Below are 20,569 nucleotides of genomic sequence, written 5' to 3'. Positions count from 1 at the left end.
TTCTCACTGCTGTTAGCAGATACAAAGTTACTTTGGTTATCTTAAAACCCTATTTGCAGTTCCCAAGCATGTGTTCCCTTTCTCTTTTGCCAAAAGTAAAATAATCCCAAACAAAATGTTGAGAAAATTATCATACAATACTTTTAGATACCGAATGGCTAAGAAAATTGCTATGCAGCGCTCTTAGACATAAAGTGACCAAGGACAAGTCAGTTCTCATTATTCTAATGTGCAGACTTCATAACATTTTATCTTGATGAATATCTGGGTGTACAAATAAATACTTTGATATTGAAATGACATTGAAATGCTTCTGAAATGTGAAATGCAACCAACACGTGAACAGTATTAGTTGAGTCTTTGGTGCTTTGAGCTCCTCTTTCTGGTGGTGTCCAATTGAGTCCTCTCCTATTCAACACCTTCAAAACATTTTTCTTCAGGAAATATCAAAGCATTTGGAAAAATTTTAGCCACAGATTTATCAGTTACTCTCCAAGTTGAATGCAGTCCATATTTGGACTTAATTAACATGGGCCAACCATATGTGTGCACATTTTTCTAAAAGGACCAGGCACAGACGGGAACAGATACTGTATTTTTGTCCCTCCCTGCTAGTGCTGCTCAATGCATATGGGTATTTTCTGTGATGCCTTTATAATGTTTGGTAAACACGGACCTTCCTAGTCAGCCACTGGCATTTAGTCAAGGGAGAGGAGTAGAACAGCCAATGAACCAACAGTGATATAAGGCACCACTTCCAAATCCTAAGGTCAACGGTGAAAAACTGGTCTTATATTTCTTTGAAATTTAGAGGATAGAGTCTAACCATACAGCTTAGATCCAGTGGGGGGTTTAGGTTCAGCCCTAGACAACACTGAAAAAACTATTTCTCTCTGGTGCCCTAGCCACACTGTTCTAAGCCATGTTTTCCATCCAGCTTCATCCTTCCATTTAATACTCTCAGGATCAAAGTCTGCTCTTGGGGATATTGGTAGGGAATTTGAGGATCCATCAACTCATATACACAAAGGAGGAAATGACTAACAGTATTTAGAACACTATTATTTCCCTATATTTGCATCTTAATAGTCATGGGAGTCTTTAGCTAAATGTCTGTTAGTTAATTATATGTAGCAGCAAAGAGTTGGAAGGTGTTTGAGCAAGGATATGTAATGGGATCTTTCTGGAACTTCTAATAATTTACACACCATGGATTTTCAATCTTTACTTATATGGAAAGTCTTTCTAGGTGCAGCCAAGCACAGCCAAGCACAGCCAAGCAAGCTGTGCTTGCCCATAGATTAGGTGACTAGCTCAGGGCTAGAGTGAGCAGGACCCTAGTCTATGCTTTCTATGATGAGTGAGTTCAAAGCAGACATTTAATTACAAAGCTTTCAGAAGATAAGTTTAAAAATTTCATCTCTTGCCTGCCTTGCCAAAGTTGGACCAATTATTTTTGCTCTTCATAGATCAAGATCCTTTTGTGGGTACCTTGGGCTTTTATTTAGGAGCATCAAATGATTATTACAAGCCCTACTTCCCTGATACACTCAAAGAGCCCTCTCAGGATCTAGGTCTATAAGGGTATCTGTTCTACCCAACCAGTGTGAGCACTGATCTAGGCCACAAGAGAGTAATTAGAAGCTTTTTACTTAATTAATTCAGTTCAGTTGTGTCTGATTGACATAATCTGGAAATATTTTTTAAATGGGGATTTGGGAACTATTTTAAGAAGCTGAACAATGAATGCAAAATTCTTGCAATAGATTCCACTGAAAGAATCTATATATAATTAATATATATTACCATATAATATATAAATAATAATAATATTAAACTATGATGTCCTTCAAAAGAGAAACTGTAATTTCAAGTGTCTGGTATGCACGGTGCCCAATAAACACTTGTCAAAAATTGCTGAATGGATGTGCTAGACTACAAACCAGGTGGACTTCTGTTTAACACTAATATCTTTTCACTGAGGACCTAGAGCTGTATCTCCTCTGTGCTCTGTGTGCCTTCCTGCCCAGTACCACGAGCTTTGTAAAATTTGTAGCTGAGGCTCATCCAATGCATACAACTTTCTTTGAAATTTCTCAGTGGCTGATTTTCGAGTCCAGAGACCAGGGACAGTGCCCTGATACACTGCCACTGCCCTGACTCGAGTTCCATTGTCTATCTTTGCACATATGTGTGTTTTAATAGACATGGATTTGGTTTCTTCTCTGCTGTACCTGGAAACTGTCCTCCTACCCTTCTTAGCAAGTACCCCAGTTTCCTGACCACATCTACTATATTCTTTTTAAAAAATTATTTATTTATTTTCAAGAGGAGACAGATTGAGAGAGAGAGAGAGAGAGCAAGAGAACGCACATGCAAGCAGGGGGAAGGGCAGAGGGAAAGGGAGGAGAGCGAGAATCTCAAGCAGACTCCCCGCAGAGCACAGCCTGATGTGGGGCTCCATTCCATGACCCTACGATCACGACCTGAACCAAAATCAAAAGTCGGAGATTAACCAACTGAGCCACTCAGATGTCCCCACACCCACCATATCCTTGGTTGCCAGTGGACTAACCTTGGTTTCACAGCCATGACTTTACCAGCATGACTCTCTATTGTGACTGAGGATCATGATTAACACGTCCTGTCTCACAACCCTGGTACAATCACTTAGAACCCCACGTGGGCCTAACTCTCCTGCTCTGGTTTCAAGTAGAAGGTAATATTTCCCAAAGAAAGTGCTAACATCACTGAAAAATTGCAGACCACTTTCTCAGTCTTCCTATTTCCTTTTTAAAATTTTCTCCTTTTAATCTTTGCTGTTGACAGTAATTAAAGTCATCCATAGAGACATGTGGAAGTAATGCTTCTCAAGATGTGCTCCAGGACACTAACATCAGTATTACCTGGGCTGCTTATCAAAAAGACCTGAGAACCTGGATTCAGATGCCCTTCAGATGACACTTATGCCCACCAAAGCTTAAATCCACTATGATAAAGGGTACCTTGACCAGACAACTGGCCTGGCAGTGTCTTTTAATCCACTGACTCCCTAACATTTCCTGATCCTTTCCCCATCTGTAGGTTGTATTAATGATGTACTTTTAACTTGACTTCTAACTTGCCCCCAGGTTACTTTCGCTTAAGGTCTAGGTGGCTTCAGAGGGTACTCTTATTTGATACTAAATGCATTCTGTCAAATCTCCCTGGCATTAGAATGTCACATCGTTCAGAAATTTCAAAGTACAACTGAGAGGAGAGATTCAACAAACCTACATTTTACCATAAGGCTGTCTTTATGTTCTTGGGGATTTTGTTCTAGGATATTGGATGACTGGATTGTGTTCTAGGATATTGGATGACAAAGCCCAGTGGGGGCAATTAATGTGTCACTGATATACCCAGGTAGCCAGAAAGTTCCTATTTTAAGAAGCATTATTACTGGCATTTAAAGTTTTTTTTTATTATATTCAAGAATGCAAATTCACCTATAAGAAGAAATACTTTAATCTGGTCATCTTCACTTATAGTTTAGAATCATAAAAATTTTGAACAGGATAGGCTTGTGGGTGGCCAGAGATTTAGTTAAGGTCAAATAGCTCTTTATGGGTAAGCTGGGTCTACCACCTAGATCCCTGGATCCCTAGTCAATTACACTCCTACTCTGTGAGGCTACCAGGAGAGGCTAGAAGAGTTTTTAAAAGAATAGATCATGAGAAGTCTGGATTCCTGAAGAAAAATGAAAAGGGTATCCCTGACCAGGTACAGGGCAACTAAGGTATCTACAACTCACTCTGTTGACTTTGCAAACAAAAGAGGATGATAAACGACTAAGTTTTTTTTTTCCCCCACAAGGAGAAAATGTAGTAGAGTGGAAAAAAATAAATGGATCTGACATCAATTAAGTTGGGTTCAAACCTAACTTTGGTAACTTAATGGTTTTGTAGCTTTGGGAAAATGGCTTAACCTCTGAGCTTCAATTTGCTTATCTTAAAAACAAAGAGAACACCGCATTATGTGATGGTATCCCATGACTGTAAAATAATAAGAGTACTTGACCTATAGCAAGTGCTCACAGAATTATGATTATGAATACTATCATTGTCCTCACTTAAATTTTTATTTTTCCTTATTAAGCATTGTCATGCTAAAAACAAAAAGCAAAAAACCCTCACCATAAGTCCTGTCCCTTCTGTGGGGTTTTGTGGTGTGCTACACAGAGTGTGCTAAACATGGTCCCTAACAGAGGAACAATAGGAATATACCAGGGACCCTTTTGCTTCTCCTGAAAAACACAAAAGTATCCTTTTGTCCTTCCTCTACAAGCAAGACAGATTCCTGTACCATTAGAATCAACTCTCCCAAAATAGTACACTAGGAATCTTTGCTTCAAGCAAGACCACTCATTAAAATTTGTATTTCTACCTGAAAATTCGTTTTTTCTTCAAATGGCTTTTTTCTCCCCTTAAGAATCTTCCACTGAGAATGAATTCCCATTTCTAACACTGAGTTCCTTATGAACCGGTAGTTGTTTCAAGAGTCAGGAGCTTTCTGTCCACCCTAACAATGGGAAGTTAAATGATAAATCAGCATCTGTCTAGCTATGTGACAATAGTCCTGGCCATGGACCCAGCTTTCTGTCCAAGGCTCAAGGACAGGTGGACTGAGCTTCCTAACTTCCCTTCAGCTTGATTTGCCGCACTTCTAATAAGAACCACTTAGCAACTTACAGAAGGGGCAAGCAAGCTTTGCTGGCTTCCCTTGCCTGCCTTGTAATTTCGCAATAGCCCTGGGCTCTGGTGACCAGGTTCCTCTCTTCTAAATCCACAGTCCTCTCCCATTTCCACAGCCTTAGGATGCTGATTCATTCATTTGTTCCACAAATATTGACTGAATACTCTGTGCCTAGCACTGTTTAAGATGGTTAAAAAAAAAAAAAAAAGAGTCCCCAGCTTTATGGATCTTGCATTGTTATAGGGGAGAGATACATGCAAGGGTAACTGAAACAGTTTATAATGTCTGCTTCTATCAGTCATTTAAACTTGGAGTAAGGCTTAAACCTGAGAGCGGTTTGATGGGCAGGGTAAACTGAGCAGGAGAGGAAGAATACGAAAGGGACATGAGATTTTGCAAGACTGACTTCCTGTGCTTCATTTTATTTATTTATTTATTTACTTTTGCTTTTAGTACAGAAATGGGTATGCAGCTTTCTTACTCTCAGTGAAGTAAAAGGGCCCCCGTAAGGAAACTTTATTCTTTACCTTGTGTAAACAGGAGCAGGGGTCCCCCCGAATGCATGCGTGTCAACCGCAGTGACAGTAGGGGAATGTGTAATAAAGCTTCAGGAAATGAGTTCTTTAACAAAAAACGAATGGAAAATGGGTGGCTTCAGCTCAGTGCCTTCAGGGGCAGTGGCCTTAATATTTTAGATCACGGGGAAGACGAGAGCGTATCTGACACGCTGTAGGCAGTATCTGGCAGCAAAAAGCCCGAGTTTCAATTAAACTATTTAATTCTGTAAGACCCACCGAAATAGATGGAGAGCCAGAGTAAAAGAGATAAAATTTTTTTTCATGTTTTAGTATGATTTTGTGTCAGTCTTATTTGGTACTATTTCTACATCTCAGTAGAGATGTCCTTTTGGGAAAATAATATCAGTCTAATTCCCCCTCCCCAAAATTCACATTTTTAAAATAAAAAATAGCTTAAAAACAAAAGAAGTACAGTGGTAGTTACTTTTGGAAAGTTCTGTCCAGGCAAGAGAGCGCAGGGGAAGTTCTGGGGTAATGGGTGTATTTTAAATCTGCATCTGGATGCTTGTTAGATAGGTGGGTAAAGATGTAATATGTCATGATGCTGTAACATAAGATTGGTATGTTTTTACTGGGTTTAATGTATACTCCAATGAAAAAGGAAAAAAATAAGTAGAGGGCGAGTCTGAACTTGAGACCTGCAGATAGGTGGTAAACAAGACCTCATAAATTATGGGCTCTGTGACCCATGAAGGGATTGATTAGGTCTCTACAATCTCTTCCCATTTGCTCAGCTAATGACCTGATTTAGCAAACTACGGGCCGTTAACTCTTTCTCTTTGTATTGGTGTCCATTGGGTCCCAATACAAAACCTATCAAGAAAGGAAATTAGAAAAACAAATGAGGAAGAAGGAAAATATTGGCTGAGTTCTCAGCTGAGACAGAATTCAGATAGTTTCATGCAACTTGTTGGGAACTTCTCTCAGTGGAGTTTTCCATACTTTTCATAGTTTTGACCCAAAGAATTCTGGGTCCCTGTAGGATTGTGAGATCTTCCACAAAGGCAGAAATAATGGTAGGTGAGACCTTGTCTCCCTAAATCAATGTGATTTTTTAGTTCACTTCACAAAAAAAAATAACATTAGCAAGCCTATGATTAAGAATATTACATTTGGGTTGTTTCTAATAGCAAATGGAATACCGTTGAATTACGTGTTGCATGCTTTTTAAAGTTGTATTCATATTCATTTCCACTATTACTATTTTCTAACTTCTCAAAAGTATGATGATGAAATTTCCAGTTTCTGGTTTTGATTCACTTAAATTATGCACATGCCCCCGATTGTTTGATTCACTTAAATTATGCACATGCCCCCGATTGTTTTTGTCTGATGAACATATTTTTTATTTGATGAAAATATTTCCATTTTAAAAAAAATAGGAGAGAAAAAATAGATTCTCATTGTTTTAGTAACAAAAGCCTATCCATAGATCCTGCTGAACTCTCTTCCCCCTTAATAAAGTGCCGGGTCTTAAAAAGTTTTTTTTTTCCTTTTTTTAAATTATTATGTTAGCGATTACTAGAAAGTTTCATTTTGATTCTTTACTTTAAAAAAATTTTTTTAAAGATTTTATTTATTTATTTGACAGAACAAGATCACAAGTAGGCAGAGAGGCTGGCAGAGAGTGAGAGAGGAGGAAGCAGGCTCCCCACTGAGCAGAGAGCCTGATGTGGGGCTCGATCCCAGAACCATGGGATCATGACCTGAGCTGAAGGCAGAGGCTTTAACCCACTGAGCCACCCAATTCTTTTACTTTTACCTTAAAGTGTTCATGCCATTAATCTCAACAATATTGTGTTTTCTAAAAAAAAAAAACAATAAAGTCTTTGTGATGGGAAAAAAATCTAAATATCAATATCTCCATTTATATCTTTCTCTAAAAGAACTCCATGACTGACAAAAATTATATTTCCTGTCTAAAATGTTATTTAAAAGTCAATTGTTTGAACTCAAAGCTATTTTCTTTCCTTTAGAAGCATGGTATTTGTGTTCTCAGAACAGCCCACAGAAGCTACGTAGTTTGTTTATCAAAGAAGGCAAAATACTGTATGTTTATGGCACAATTTTAATAATAATAAAAAAGGATTACTGAATAAGGTGGAATTTTATAATTTTACCTTTCAGCTATTGTTTGAAGATAGGCATGTTTAATTATGTGAAGATGGACACCTTCAAATAAATTATACTTGTCAACAGAGATAATGCCAGATAAGGAGTAAAAACGAAATATGAATCATCCCACCAAACCGAAGTACTTACTTTTAACAGAGTGTTGTTTATTTCCAAGACTGAAAGCTTGTTTTTACATAATTGGGATTACAATGCACTGCTTTGTATCTTGCTTTTCCCAGTCATTCTTGTATTTTTAACAAAATTTTGAAGACTGTCAGCATAGATTCTTCACCCAATCTCACTTCAACTCCCAAGCATTTTTTCCTTTAACATAAGTGTGCCCCTACTTCTTGTTTTGCCTTGGCTTGCATGGAATGTATGAAATAAAGCTGTGAAAGGAAAAGACAAGCGAACCGGGAGAGGAGAGCAAGAAAGAGCTTGACAGGAAGGAGAATTTAGGTACCTGTTCAAGCATCAGAGGGTTCTATACATATAAAAGATGTCGGAGAGAAAATGAACAAAATTTGGAGCAGTGAACTTTAGAGTAACGGGGATGCTAATGTTGGAGCTAAATGGGAATAGCATCATTTTGTTCTATCCCATCCTTTGAAAAGGAGATGAATGTTTATTGGGTTTAAGGTCTTTCTTAGGGGACAGAGAGTGTTTGAGGTGATACTGGGAAGGGAACCTAGATCCGGTGATTCTCACTTTCCTTCCTTACATTTCTGAGGTCTAGAAAAATTGAATAGGAAAGGTGTGCATCATCTCCTTGAGGAATAAACAAGGAAATGGTGGGAAAGAGATAGCAGCTCAGCCAGTATCCTGACACAAGGCATGGTCAGAGCTGGCTGGAGCTCTGAAAGGTTAAGGCAAAAGGAAAGGAAGGACATAGCAGTCTTTCTTTGGTGTGGAGAGGTGAAGACTATGCATAAGCTACCGTCCTCAAATGTCTTTTTCAACTCAAGCATCACTTGCTCCAGATTTGTCAAAATTCTAGAATAAGTGCTATAATATATTATGAACCTGTCCATGTGGATTAGCAAATGAAGAGTTAAGCATTTGCCCAGTTCATGGAAGGAGACTCAATGCCCATCACAATCACTTATGTTTATCACAGCATTTACTGTTCTTGAAGCAAAGTCCACCTCTCCCAAAGTATAATTCTAAAACAGTATAAACTTCACGTGTTTTGGACATCAGTGTGGGCAAGAACGCATTGTTGTCATATGATACTATTTCTCAGCGCTCCTGTTGATTCTAGAATAGACTTGAGATCACTGAGGTGAGAGTCAGAGACTGGAAGTTGGGAAATAGAGAGTAAGAGGTTATAACAAAATGCTATAATATTTTTAAAATTTACAACGACTACAGGTTCACTTGAAAAATAGAGAGCAAGGGGTTATAACAAAATTCTGTAATATTCTTAAAATTTACCAATGACTACTTGTTCACTTGAAAAATAGAGAACATTGCACTGCATGGAGCTTAGAGTTCATTATTTGAATCAGTGTCTCTTTGCTTAATGCCAAATGTATTGTTGATTTGTTTCTCAAGAATCAGACCTCGCAGGTCTAAAACTTGTTTTTAATTTTTTTTCTAAGACTCACCTTGACCTTATCCTGTCCCATGGACTTGAAGAATTTTCCAATGGATGTCCAGACTTGTACAATGCAGCTGGAGAGCTGTAAGTCCCCACTGTTGAAATGACTGCCTGCTTGTTTTAACTGATGACTTGGTTCTTTAAGCTTGTGATTAAGAAGAAAGGATTCATAAGACTCATTCTCTACATATTACCAACTCCCAAGGCCCTAATGGAAGGACAAGCAAGTGTGCCTGTCTCATACACAGAAAATCTTTCAAGTAAAATGCCAAATATCTCATCCTCTCTCACAAAAACAAACCTGATTTAGTAGCTTTTATTTGAAATGAAAACATCTCTTGGGAAAATTAAAATTACTTGTCATTCAATCTCTAAAATGAATCACTCTCTCATCAGAAAATTGTACTTGTTTCTATCTTATGTTCATATAGACCATTACCCCAAAGGCATTTTGGCAGGAAGGGATAACTGATTTGAGAACAAGATACAGGGTCCTTAGCCGGAGGAGGACGTAAGAACAGGGGGGCCAGAGATGATATGGAAGAATAGGCATTTCCCTTCGATGGGTAGGGGATCCACAAAGGCATGGGGAAGGAAATAGAGAAATGCTGTCTACTTTGTCCCCTTTATGTCCTAGCCCTGATGTCACTGAAATCTTTGACACGTGCCATACGCTGCTGATGCCTCCAAGGTAATAGGATTTTTAGGCAAGAGACATGAAAATTTTTTTGGCTTGTTCTGTCACTTTCTCTGTTTGTAAAGTGCAGAGAATAATAAGCAATACTGACCTACAGGGATGTTAGGAGATTTAATGAGGCAAGGGCAAGCAAATACTTTTAACTTCTTTGTTTAGATGAATAATAAAGATAAAAAGACACAACAACTATTATTAAAAAAGAAGCAGTGACAGGGTTTTCTTGTGATCACTTGAAATCACTGTAGATTTCTCTTGAAACTCCCTACAGAAGTAGACAAAATAATGAAATGTCTTTGTTTAAAGAAGTTGTCAGGGACAAAATGAGAATTTCTGATTTACAATAGGTTTTATGTATTTTTTTTCCCCCTATTGCCTCTTCTCTTGAGAAGAAAGTTGAGAAAAGCATTTCCTTATATAATGGTTCCTTCTTTGTGTCTCCTTTACTGGTCCAAACTCTCTCTTGCCTCAACCCAACACTTATTTTCTCTGTAAAACAGCAAGCATAGCTGTCATCTGAGGCTCCTCCAAGATTTAAAATACTCCAATTAGTAAATACGTTTGGTCCTTGCACGCCATAGAAGTAACGAAACCACAAAGTGTTCACCACTAACTTCGAATAGGAAGGATGGGAATTATTCCTTCCTTTTTGACCCTCATCTTACTTACTTCCTCCTTCCTCATCTGTCTTTCCCTCAACTGTCTGTCCCAGTCTGGGGCTTCAGGATGGCTGGCAACAACTATTATTGTGGTGACCAGTAAGAAGGTGATTGGATACGAATATGGGATTACACGAATATGGGGATATAATCTTCTCACATTGGTTGCAACATAGTGTTGCAGTGCAAGAGACAGGGTTGGCCATTCTCTTTGTGGAACATCAATGTTTGTACAGGCTCCTCTTTGTAATCCCTTGCTTTCCATATTTTGGTTTTGGCTTTGAATAGAAAAGGTGGCTCAAAGAAAGAGGAAAGTAGATTCCAGTTAACTGTGTCATTCATTTCTGGGTAGCTTTGGTGAGTCACTATCTTACAGTAAACAAGAATCTATAAACTCAATAAATATGCTCAAGTTATTGGCTCACCAAGACCTCACATAATATCCCTTGTCCTCCTCACTTTCATGTTAGAGTTCAAATACCACAAAGAGGGAAGGGAGAGAAATGATACCTGAAGGAATAGCAGCCTTCATCTTGGGTTGCAAAAAGATCCGGAAACACTTAGCACATAATGACCTAGTTAGTGGGAACTTGGAAACTAAGAGCTAACTCTGGTTTACTAAACCGATAACATTCTTGCCTTGTATGGTTCAGGAGTCATATAACAATACAACCTTACATGATGGAGAATCTGTTTTACGTCATATTAGTCCTTGCGATGAGTGGGTCCAGTTAGCAAGATGCTAGCACAAATGAACATTCCCGATTTGCATTATTCCACAACTTCCTTTTAGGTTGTCTGCCTATGCCTCCCCACTTGGCAAAATAACAGAGGATTGACCACAAGAACTTTAACCGAAGCTTTCTTTTTTTTTAAATTTAAATTTAATTAGCCAACAGATTGGCTAATTAATTGGCTAACAATAATACAGCATTACTTTTTGATGTAGTGTTCAATGATTGATTAGTTGTGTATAATACCCAGTGCTTATCGCATCATGTACCCTCCTTAATGTCCCTCACCCAGTCACCCCATCCCCCCAACCATCTCCCCTCCAGCAACCCTCAGTTTGTTTCCCGGACGCGGAGTCCCTCATGGTTTGTCTCCCTCTCTGATCTCTTCCCTTCCGGTTCTCCCTTCCTTTCCCTATGACCCTAACATAAGCTTTCTGAAAACAAATCTAATATCCCTAGAAGAGGGGCCAAGTTTGCAATGGAAGTATTTTAGGCAGGACTGTGATGAATTCAGTCTCATTTAATAAAAAAGAAGAAGAATTCTTTTCATTTGAAATACTAAGACTAGCGCCATGAATTGGATTATCTTACCGGATTGTCACAGACACAGCTCTTTCAAGTAAAGACAACCTTCGAAGGATTTTTATATCCATTTAGTTGTTTGTTCTTCAGAAAGATTTAGTAAATCAAGAGGCCAAAAGAAAATGGACTTTATAGATTCCATTCTCCCATTACACAGAAAAAAATCATTCAGAAATAGCTTTCTCTCTTCAATTTCTTTGGCTTCAATGACATGTAGCTGACATGATGATTGTAGCTCCCTTACTAAAAATGATTTTGAATTGATTGAGCATGTGTCTGCTTTAGATGGTTTCCTTGTTTGTTCTTTACATGGCTAGACTTTCAAACTTTCTTGGAAAGATGCATTTAATTTTTCGCTATGATTTGTTTACTCCAGTTGGGTACACGATGAATGACCTGATATTTGAGTGGTTAAGCGATGGTCCAGTTCAAGTTGCTGAAGGACTGACCCTGCCTCAGTTTATTTTGAAAGAAGAAAAGGAACTTGGCTATTGCACAAAGCACTATAACACTGGTAAGTTTACTTTCAGCTGCTAAGCCCAAGTGGGCTCTAGTCTGCAACATGGCCTACATACCACACCCCCTTAATTGCTATATCTTTATGAAGAAAATGAAGCTACAAGACACAGACCTTGGCTCAAAACCCCCTTTACAGATAAGATGCTTGGGCCCTCTGGCATAAATCAGTGAGCCCAATAGATAATTTTTTCAAAATGGAGTTAAAGGAAAAAGATTTGGGATTCTTCTGTTGTTCCCTTGCTGACCATGTGCTGTCAAATGAGTCTGAGGAAATGTGTACAAGACTTTGTATATAGTGCAGGAAACGTATAAATTCTGGCCCATTCTTGACATCCACTCTTGCCATTGGATCCTCAGATCAGTTTGTATTCTCTGACTTAGTGGAAGAGAGGAATAACCACATAGGTCTTTGTAAACCCAGAAATACAGTTACTATGCACTCCACTCCTTGGTGGTGATGGTGATAAGAATTTGGATGAAAACCAGCTGATGGGAATTCAGCTGGCTCTGATGCCATGCACTGTCAATAGTGCTGATAGACACATGGGTCAGAGGGAGAATATGAGTTGGTAGTAACAAGTGGGCATATGTTGTTACCTGGAAAATCGTGCCTGTCTAGTAAAGTTGATGGCTTTTCCTATGAATGTCCCGGTGTTTGATACCACATAAGCTGATCATGGAGAGGAAAGCTAGACAGGATGGTTTATTCAGTGACTGCTCCAGGTCACTTGCTAAATAGAATGTTCATGAATACGTATTCCAATAGTCAATAGTGCTTCTTATGAAGTGGCCAAAACCTTATTCCAAGGTGTTTTTCCTGACCAAGAGGAATCCGACCTTATCTCTCATAATTTGTGTCGACTAAGCCAAATTACCTTCCAGGGTTCTGTCTCCAAACCAATTAAAGAGGAAGAAAAATGGCAAGGGGCAGGAACATCTGTCTCTTTATAGTATGTTAAAAGTTGTAATATCTTTGTATGTATTCTTTTTTATAAGTACTGTAACACTGTAAATAGATTCTAGGAATATTCTAAATGTCCTCAAGCAATTACCCAGAAAGCTAGGAAATGGCTACAATGACTAGATTGTATGCAGGGCATACACAAATGTACATTTTTCTCTTACTATGAATATCACAAAGATAGACAATTTTCCAAATACTTTGAGAGCCCCATGTGAACTTTACTATTTTCAACTGTTACATATTATGCATTATATATTATATGCTATACATATATACCACAGGTTATATGTTACATGTTATATATTACATATTATAACTTCACAAAATGTGACTATTTCTGCTGGTCAGTTTCTGACAGGCTTGCAAATTCTGAAGCTTTGTCTAAATAATCAAGCTACAAGCACAGATTTAGAAAAATGATTTGGTCTAGTGTCTATTTTTTTTTTAAAGTAGGTTCATGCAGGGTTTGAATTCACAACCCTTTTCACAACCCTGAGATCAAGACCTGAGCTGAGATTAAGAGTCAGATTCTCAACCTACTGAGCCACCCAGGTGCCCTTAGTCCTGTGACTCTTTAGATCACTCATTCTCACAACTGTTCATTGAATTACTGGTAGAGTTAAAAAAGAGTTGAATTGGTTATGTAGGGTGAGCATTTTGTGCCATCTTCCAAATCCACCTGTAATTAAAAACTAAACAATGGGAGGCAAGAATGGGAAAGATAAATTCGAATTGGATTTTATATCATTATTTCCTGCTTTCAGGAAAGTTTACCTGCATCGAGGTTAAGTTTCACCTGGAACGTCAGATGGGATACTATTTGATCCAGATGTATATCCCCAGTCTGTTGATAGTCATTTTGTCCTGGGTCTCCTTTTGGATAAACATGGATGCAGCCCCTGCTAGGGTTGCACTGGGCATCACCACCGTCTTAACAATGACCACCCAGAGTTCGGGTTCCAGGGCATCTCTGCCAAAGGTAAGAAGTCTCCTTAGTTGACAACAAGTGATGGGGATCGGGGGGCAGGCGCGGGTTGTCAAAGGTCTTGGGACCTGGAGAATGCTGTGAAGACAGAAATGTTTGGCATCCTGTGGTACTGTTGGAGGTGCAATGTAAGAAGAGAATGAAGAGCTGAGTTTGAGAGAATTAGAGCTCTGAGGACATGGGAGATTCCTAATCAGATCAATTAGGGCAGAGGGGAATCAGGGTTGAGAGAGGAGAGGAAGAAGTGGAGGCAGAAACATGGCTCAGGAATTATGTCTAAGAAGTCCTTGACTGCTTTTGACCTCATGCTGTTCATGAGCCACGAAGCTTGTAGGAATTAGAGTAAGATTGATGCAACTTATGCTATATTGCCAAGTGTTTATTGGTGAGCCTATTGTGATTCATACACTCAGTGAAGTCATTTACAGTAAAAAAAAAAAAAAAAAAAAAAAAAAAGTTTGAATAAGCTCCTGGAAATTTATACAGAAAAGCTACATCATTGAGTATATATGAGATATAACTATAAAAATTAGAGTGCAGCAAAGCAGATACATGAATCTTTGCCATTCCTTAATTTACCTTAATGGCTGACACACTATTATTTTCAAGTGACATGGTTACCTAGAGAAAGAACAGTGGAGTCTTCCAAGATGGTGAAAATTCTGACAACCATGGCAGGTGGATAAAGAAGTGTGAGATGGATAATAGGTACACATAGACATTTTGTAGCACTTCAAATAGTAATCCATAATGGCTGGATAATTTATTTTTATGTGAGGGCAGGCCCTCTATAGTTGTAAGTATTGCCTAAACAAACAATGATAATTGTCCTGTTCATGAAATGTCCCAGCACCCCGAGAGAGTGCCTATGGGTATTTCCTTTTCACTGGAAAAATACATTGAGTCGCTGGCTTCAGTTTTCCAGGAATGTGAGTTCAATTTAGTATTCACTGTACACTGTCTCATACTGGTTGAGCAGTCTCTCCAAAACCTAGTTCCAGCAAATAATTGAGGTATAATCCCCTATCTTTGCTGGCTTGAGCTTATGTTCAATTGTACTGCATTTGACATGAGATATGTTAGATCATGTTTCACATTATCTGCTGTGTGGAAGATAAGATGACATATGGAGGAGGTCTGTGGCTGTCCTGGAGATGGACTGAATGCTGGGGAAGCTGTCATACAAACTTTGCAACTTCTATGCCTCCAAAGATAAATATTAGATTTGTATGCTAATAGAGAAAGGGATAAATCTATTTCTGATATTTTTTAATTTTCTCGGATAACATACTGTACAAAATACTTGTGTTGCATTCCTATTGAAATACAGATAGCAGAAATACTAACAGCTTTCTTTTCAGCTACATGATCACAAATCAATTTTACCTACTAAAAATTTTAATCCACTGTGTGCCTCAACCCAAACAGTTTCCTTTACTTATGGCTTGTTAGTCATTAGTTCTAGCCATCACTGCATGCTATGCCATTAAACCCCATGCACAAAACATGTAGTTTACAATTTAATAGATAGCTAAAGAATTGATTACAAGTTGTAAACAGATAATGTCAAAAAGGAAGACATTTATAGCCTCCAAATTCCCATTGCTATTTAAAAAAGTAGTCATTTCATCTCAAAATGGGAGCTTCTGTTTTTATAAATTTGCTATTCATTCTTATTAGCTATTATGATTCTACATCAATGGTCAAAACTATTGTTGAATCAATGGTCACTGATCAGTGATCTTTGTCTGTAGAGGCAATCAGGAACTCCGATAAACTAAGAGATAAGTATAATCAAAATTCATTTTATACTTGGCTCCAAACTCATAGTGGTTATCATTTTGCCATCAGCAGGTTTATCATCCTACGTATGTTTTTCTGAGGCTATTATTAAACATGGTTGGCTCTCAACTGACTGTGGGGAGATGTGACTCATATGGATAACAGTGAGAAAGGAAAATGGGATAAAAAGTGAGTCATGAAAAATAAAAAAATTGACCATACGTTTACACACACACATACACACACACATACTCATTTTAATTTATAAACACTGTAGCCCCCAAGCAGAAGCACCACTGTGCTGATTGTACAGTTGTCTCAGAGTTGGTAGCTCTTTACAGACTAGGCATGCACCGTGCACTTTAAAAGTAAGACATGCTTGTTAGAGAAAAAGTAGAAGATATAGAAAATACCATTAACATTAACTATCCACTAAGTAACTGTTGTTAAGACTTTGGTATATTTTCTTCCAGCCTTTCTTTGATGCACATTTGGAGGCAAACCCACACACATGCATACCAAGAAAATAGGATCAAAACTGTCTACAAAGACAGTTATATACTATCTTCAATTTCCATAGCATTAAAAATCTATCATGAACATAATTTTCAATGACATAATAGTCTATCTGGTATATTAATCACCATTTATCTCACTATCTTGGATATTTAGCATTTTATTGTTTGCTTTTCTAAGTGTTATCGTTATATATTTGTATATGAGGGCTTGTGTCTCATTGTGTTCTAGAAGATGTGTGTGTGTATTTATACATTTATGTATTTATTATATTATGTTATGCTAGTCATCATACAGTACATCATTAGTTTTTGATGTAGTGTTCCCTTATTCATTGTTTGCATATAACATCCAGTTCTCCATGCAATCTGTGCCCCCCTTAATACCTATCACTGGGCTAACCCATTCCCCACCTCACTTCCCTCTAAAACCCTCAGTTTATTTCTCAGAGTCCATAGTCTCTCATGGTTCATCTTGCCCTGATATATTTTTTAAATCTTATTTTACAATTGGAAAAACAAAGAAGAAATTGAGGATGATTAGAGCAAATGAGGGACAAACTGTAGGGAGATGCCCAATATCTTCCGATTCAGGCAAAAATTTTGTCTTGTTCATCAGGTTAACTTCAGCATTTAGTACAGTCTGTTACATATGCTAGATGATCAATAAATTCTCATTGAATGGATAAAGAAGTTAATGAACAACCACGTTTCCCCATGGGAGACCATGTGGAAGATAGACTTTACACAGAATCTATAAATGTTTTACAGAAAATATTGGAGTTCTAATATACGGAGAATCTCATAATATCACATACACTACAGAAGAATGGAATTTCTCTAAAGGACTATGTCTTTCTTTTCAGAAGTCCTCAAGTAGACTTTGGGAAGTTAAGAATATATCCGCAAATACATATTCTAAAGTACAGGCAGGCCTCACAGATCTAGATCTTAAAGACTTCTTTACACTCAACCTCTCCAAGCCTGTTTCCTCATTTCTAAAATGAGAATGACCTTATCTGCTCCTTGTAAAAATTGAACTAGGATGAGATGAGGTATTACATATATAAATCATTTTGCCCAGTTTTAGTACATGGTAGCACTCAATTCATTCTGGTTATTTTTATTGTTATTTGTTCCCAGTCCATAATATGATAGAAAAGTCTGCTCCATGGGATGGGAAGTAATATTAGAAGACTCCTAAAGGGCCTTATGAGTGGAAGATACCATGTTCTTTGGATGGCCCATTATTTGTTTATAATCATAATGCAAATGAGGCGAGCTAAAGTTTGTTATATGCATGTGTGTGTGTATAAACCCACATACATGTCTTTCATAGGTAGGCAATCTATTGAATGGGTTAAGCTCTAGAGCATCTGAATAAGCAATGGCTCTATTTTTCTCCAGTCACTTCCATTAAACATCCTCCATTGGTTTTATTTCCCCTGTACCCGGAGGACACTTCAGAAGGATTCCATAGATTCTCAGTTACTATATGCCATGCCATTAGACTCAGAATGAACCAAAGGTGTTTTACAATTTAATAGACTGCTAAAGTATTGGTGATAAGTACTGTAGCACAGTCCATTATCAGATTTTTTAAAAAAATCAGATAGCTTGAAATAAAACTTTATTCTAACAACCAACTCAACGCTCCTTTCCTTCCTTGCCCCGAGCCCAGGCCTAATCTTTGGCTTGAAGATGTCCAGAGAGGTGGACATTTGTCTGTTCTTACCCTTGCTTTTCACAGTTGTTACCCTTGCTTTTCCAATTCTCTTCCCCACTCCTGTTGCTTGCTTCTCTACTGTTAAGGGCTGAGAGTGAAAGAGTGGATGGAAGAAAGTTGTACAATACTGACACTATTGTATTTGAACTTTTGCCTTCTCTAATGGGAAGCCTCCAAATACTGCATTCTTGATGGTTGAACTTGAGTTCCTTGATAATTCCTGGGGATCCTGCACATGACACCATTCATGGATGAATAATGCAATCTCTGGCTGGTATCATATCTCCTCTTATCTATCACCTCCTACCAGCATATCTCATACAACTTCTTACTCTCAGGCTCTCCTTACTCAAGTAGATAGCCCTCCTGGTTGACATGTTTTGAAGATGGTCCACATCTACCTTCCACACCATTTATTTGGTGCACCAAGAATGTGTGTTCATTGCCTTGCTAAATAGTGGAAATGCAACTTAACTGTTAACATATTTGCTTTCACCCTACCATCTTAGGTATTCTAGCCAGCTTACTCCCTTCAGAACTTATTCAGGTGAGAAACAAGTACTGCTGTTCATTTTTTAAATAAAAACCCAAACTTCTGAGGATACATGACAAGTTCTCCTAATAACACCTTTACTCTCTGATCCAGGAGCAATATGTTGAAATTTCAGCAGCTCAACAGATACATGACATGTGCAGGAGATGCCAGTCTTTTCTCTTACCAGGGTGGAGGTAAACCTCTTCTCCCCATCTTTAGGACAATAGGGAAAAGGCCACAGCACTGTCGTTATCCATGAATCCCATTACTTCAAGTAATTCTTTTCAAATGTCTAGTTTTCTGTAATGTTACAGGGTATGGAGTGCAACTGTCTCTAGATGACATTTGCTTTGTTCTAGCAAGTCCTGTATCCTTCATGCATACGTGTAGAGTCTCCCTTCAGAGTGAGGCTTAAGTCGACATTCTGAGAAAAGAATATCCCATTCCCATACTGTTACACTCATGAATAAACATACTTAATTTTAGAGCTTTATCCCTATGAGGGCAAGGGCTCCATTGATATCATCCATGTTTACATACCTACTGCTTAACACAACACCTGACTCATAGTAGGTGCTCAGTAAAGAGTGGGTTAATAAATGAATACACAGTATTAAAAAGACTTATGGTTAAGTGGTATGCCAGGTGTAATTTAATTGTTGATTCATTCATCCATTCATTTATTCAACTAATATTTATTGAACGTTTTCTCTGTGCCACCCATTGTGTTAGAGGTTAAGGAAATCAGAGATAAATAAAACATAGTCCCAGCCCTCAGGAACTTGTCTTCTAGTATGCCAGAGGCAGATACTTGGAAGGGTAATTGTTACACAATGCAGAATACAAGGATACCCATAAGGATGCCTAACCTATGAAATGAAGTAGGGAGAAATGGAGGGGGAGGAAAGGAGCTGGAAGAAGAGGGCCAGAGAAGGAGGGAGAGAAGCAGTGTTAGGAAAATGGCTTGGAGGGATCCTGAGCTGAATCAATGAAGCAGATTAAATAGGTAAGGTAGGAGGTGGCAAAGGTCACCCCAGGCAACGAGGACTTCCTACTCATAATATTTGGGCTACACTCAAAACAAGCTTTTCTAGAAGACATTCTGGGCAGGTTTCCAATGTGCTTCACAAATTTTAAACACATTTCAAGTAAGAAACTTGTGTTTATTGATTCCAAGTTAATTTCCTGCTTTCCTGCCAACCAAAGCTTTTTGTGGTTTTTGTTTTGTTTGGTCTGGTTTCGTTTGGTTTGATTTGGTTTCCAGAAGTTCCATCTCCTCCCTAAATACAGGAAAATGAAATGCCAGCATGGTATCTATTCTATAGGTGACTTCCCATTTGAAGCCGTAAATTTGGTTTTTTAAATATACATCTCTGCCAACCTCCAAGAAGCTGATATGCTGGTAATTTTCTATTTGGAGCACAAAACCCCTAGTAGTAGACTAAAAGCTGGGTGTATTATTGTCTTTTTGACCCACAGGAAAAAAACCAGGATGAATTGAACAGAAGGCTGTGAGACATCAGGCAGGCTTTGAATGTGGCCAAACAGAGTTAAACAATTATTTTCCTTTACTCTGTATTTGCTATTATTGCTGAATGGTTTGAAGCTACTCCTAGGTGAGTCTTGAGTCCTCCTCTGTAGCAGCAGCCCAGAGACTGTAGAGGTGAGAGTCAGTGTTGGTAGGGGACAATTGGGTTGATGTGGTATGCTGGTGACTGACAGATCCTTAACCATCTCCTTAAAGCACGGATCCAGAGGTATTATCTTTGGCCATTATTAACTGAAATGCCCTATGTCCTATATAAGGAAATTTCCCCTTACTTTTCAGCCATCTGGTCAACTAAGAC

At 38.2% G+C, this 20,569-nt stretch overlaps 2 protein-coding genes across 4 annotated transcripts in view; one reads left to right on the top strand and one right to left on the bottom strand.

The window, feature by feature from the left end:
* The window catches only part of FANCB (FA complementation group B), a 366,354-nt gene that overhangs the window by 93,385 nt on the left and 252,400 nt on the right, over positions 1-20,569 (bottom strand). The gene's annotated exons all lie outside the window — the stretch shown is intronic.
* The window catches only part of GLRA2 (glycine receptor alpha 2), a 180,270-nt gene that overhangs the window by 59,499 nt on the left and 100,202 nt on the right, over positions 1-20,569 (top strand). For all 3 annotated transcript variants that reach the window (XM_082717025.1, XM_082717024.1, XM_082717026.1), the window contains 3 exons: positions 9,029-9,111; positions 12,073-12,210; positions 13,944-14,158. In XM_082717025.1, coding sequence (XP_082573151.1) covers positions 9,029-9,111; positions 12,073-12,210; positions 13,944-14,158 — 436 coding nt within the window. The remainder of the gene's footprint in view (positions 1-9,028; positions 9,112-12,072; positions 12,211-13,943; positions 14,159-20,569) is intronic.

Source organism: Mustela nivalis (genome assembly GCF_964662115.1).
Source record: "Mustela nivalis genome assembly, chromosome: X".
Classification (NCBI taxonomy): domain Eukaryota; kingdom Metazoa; phylum Chordata; class Mammalia; order Carnivora; family Mustelidae; genus Mustela; species Mustela nivalis.
Note: the sequence above shows the minus strand (reverse complement) of the source record. Positions and strands in the feature narration are given on the sequence as shown.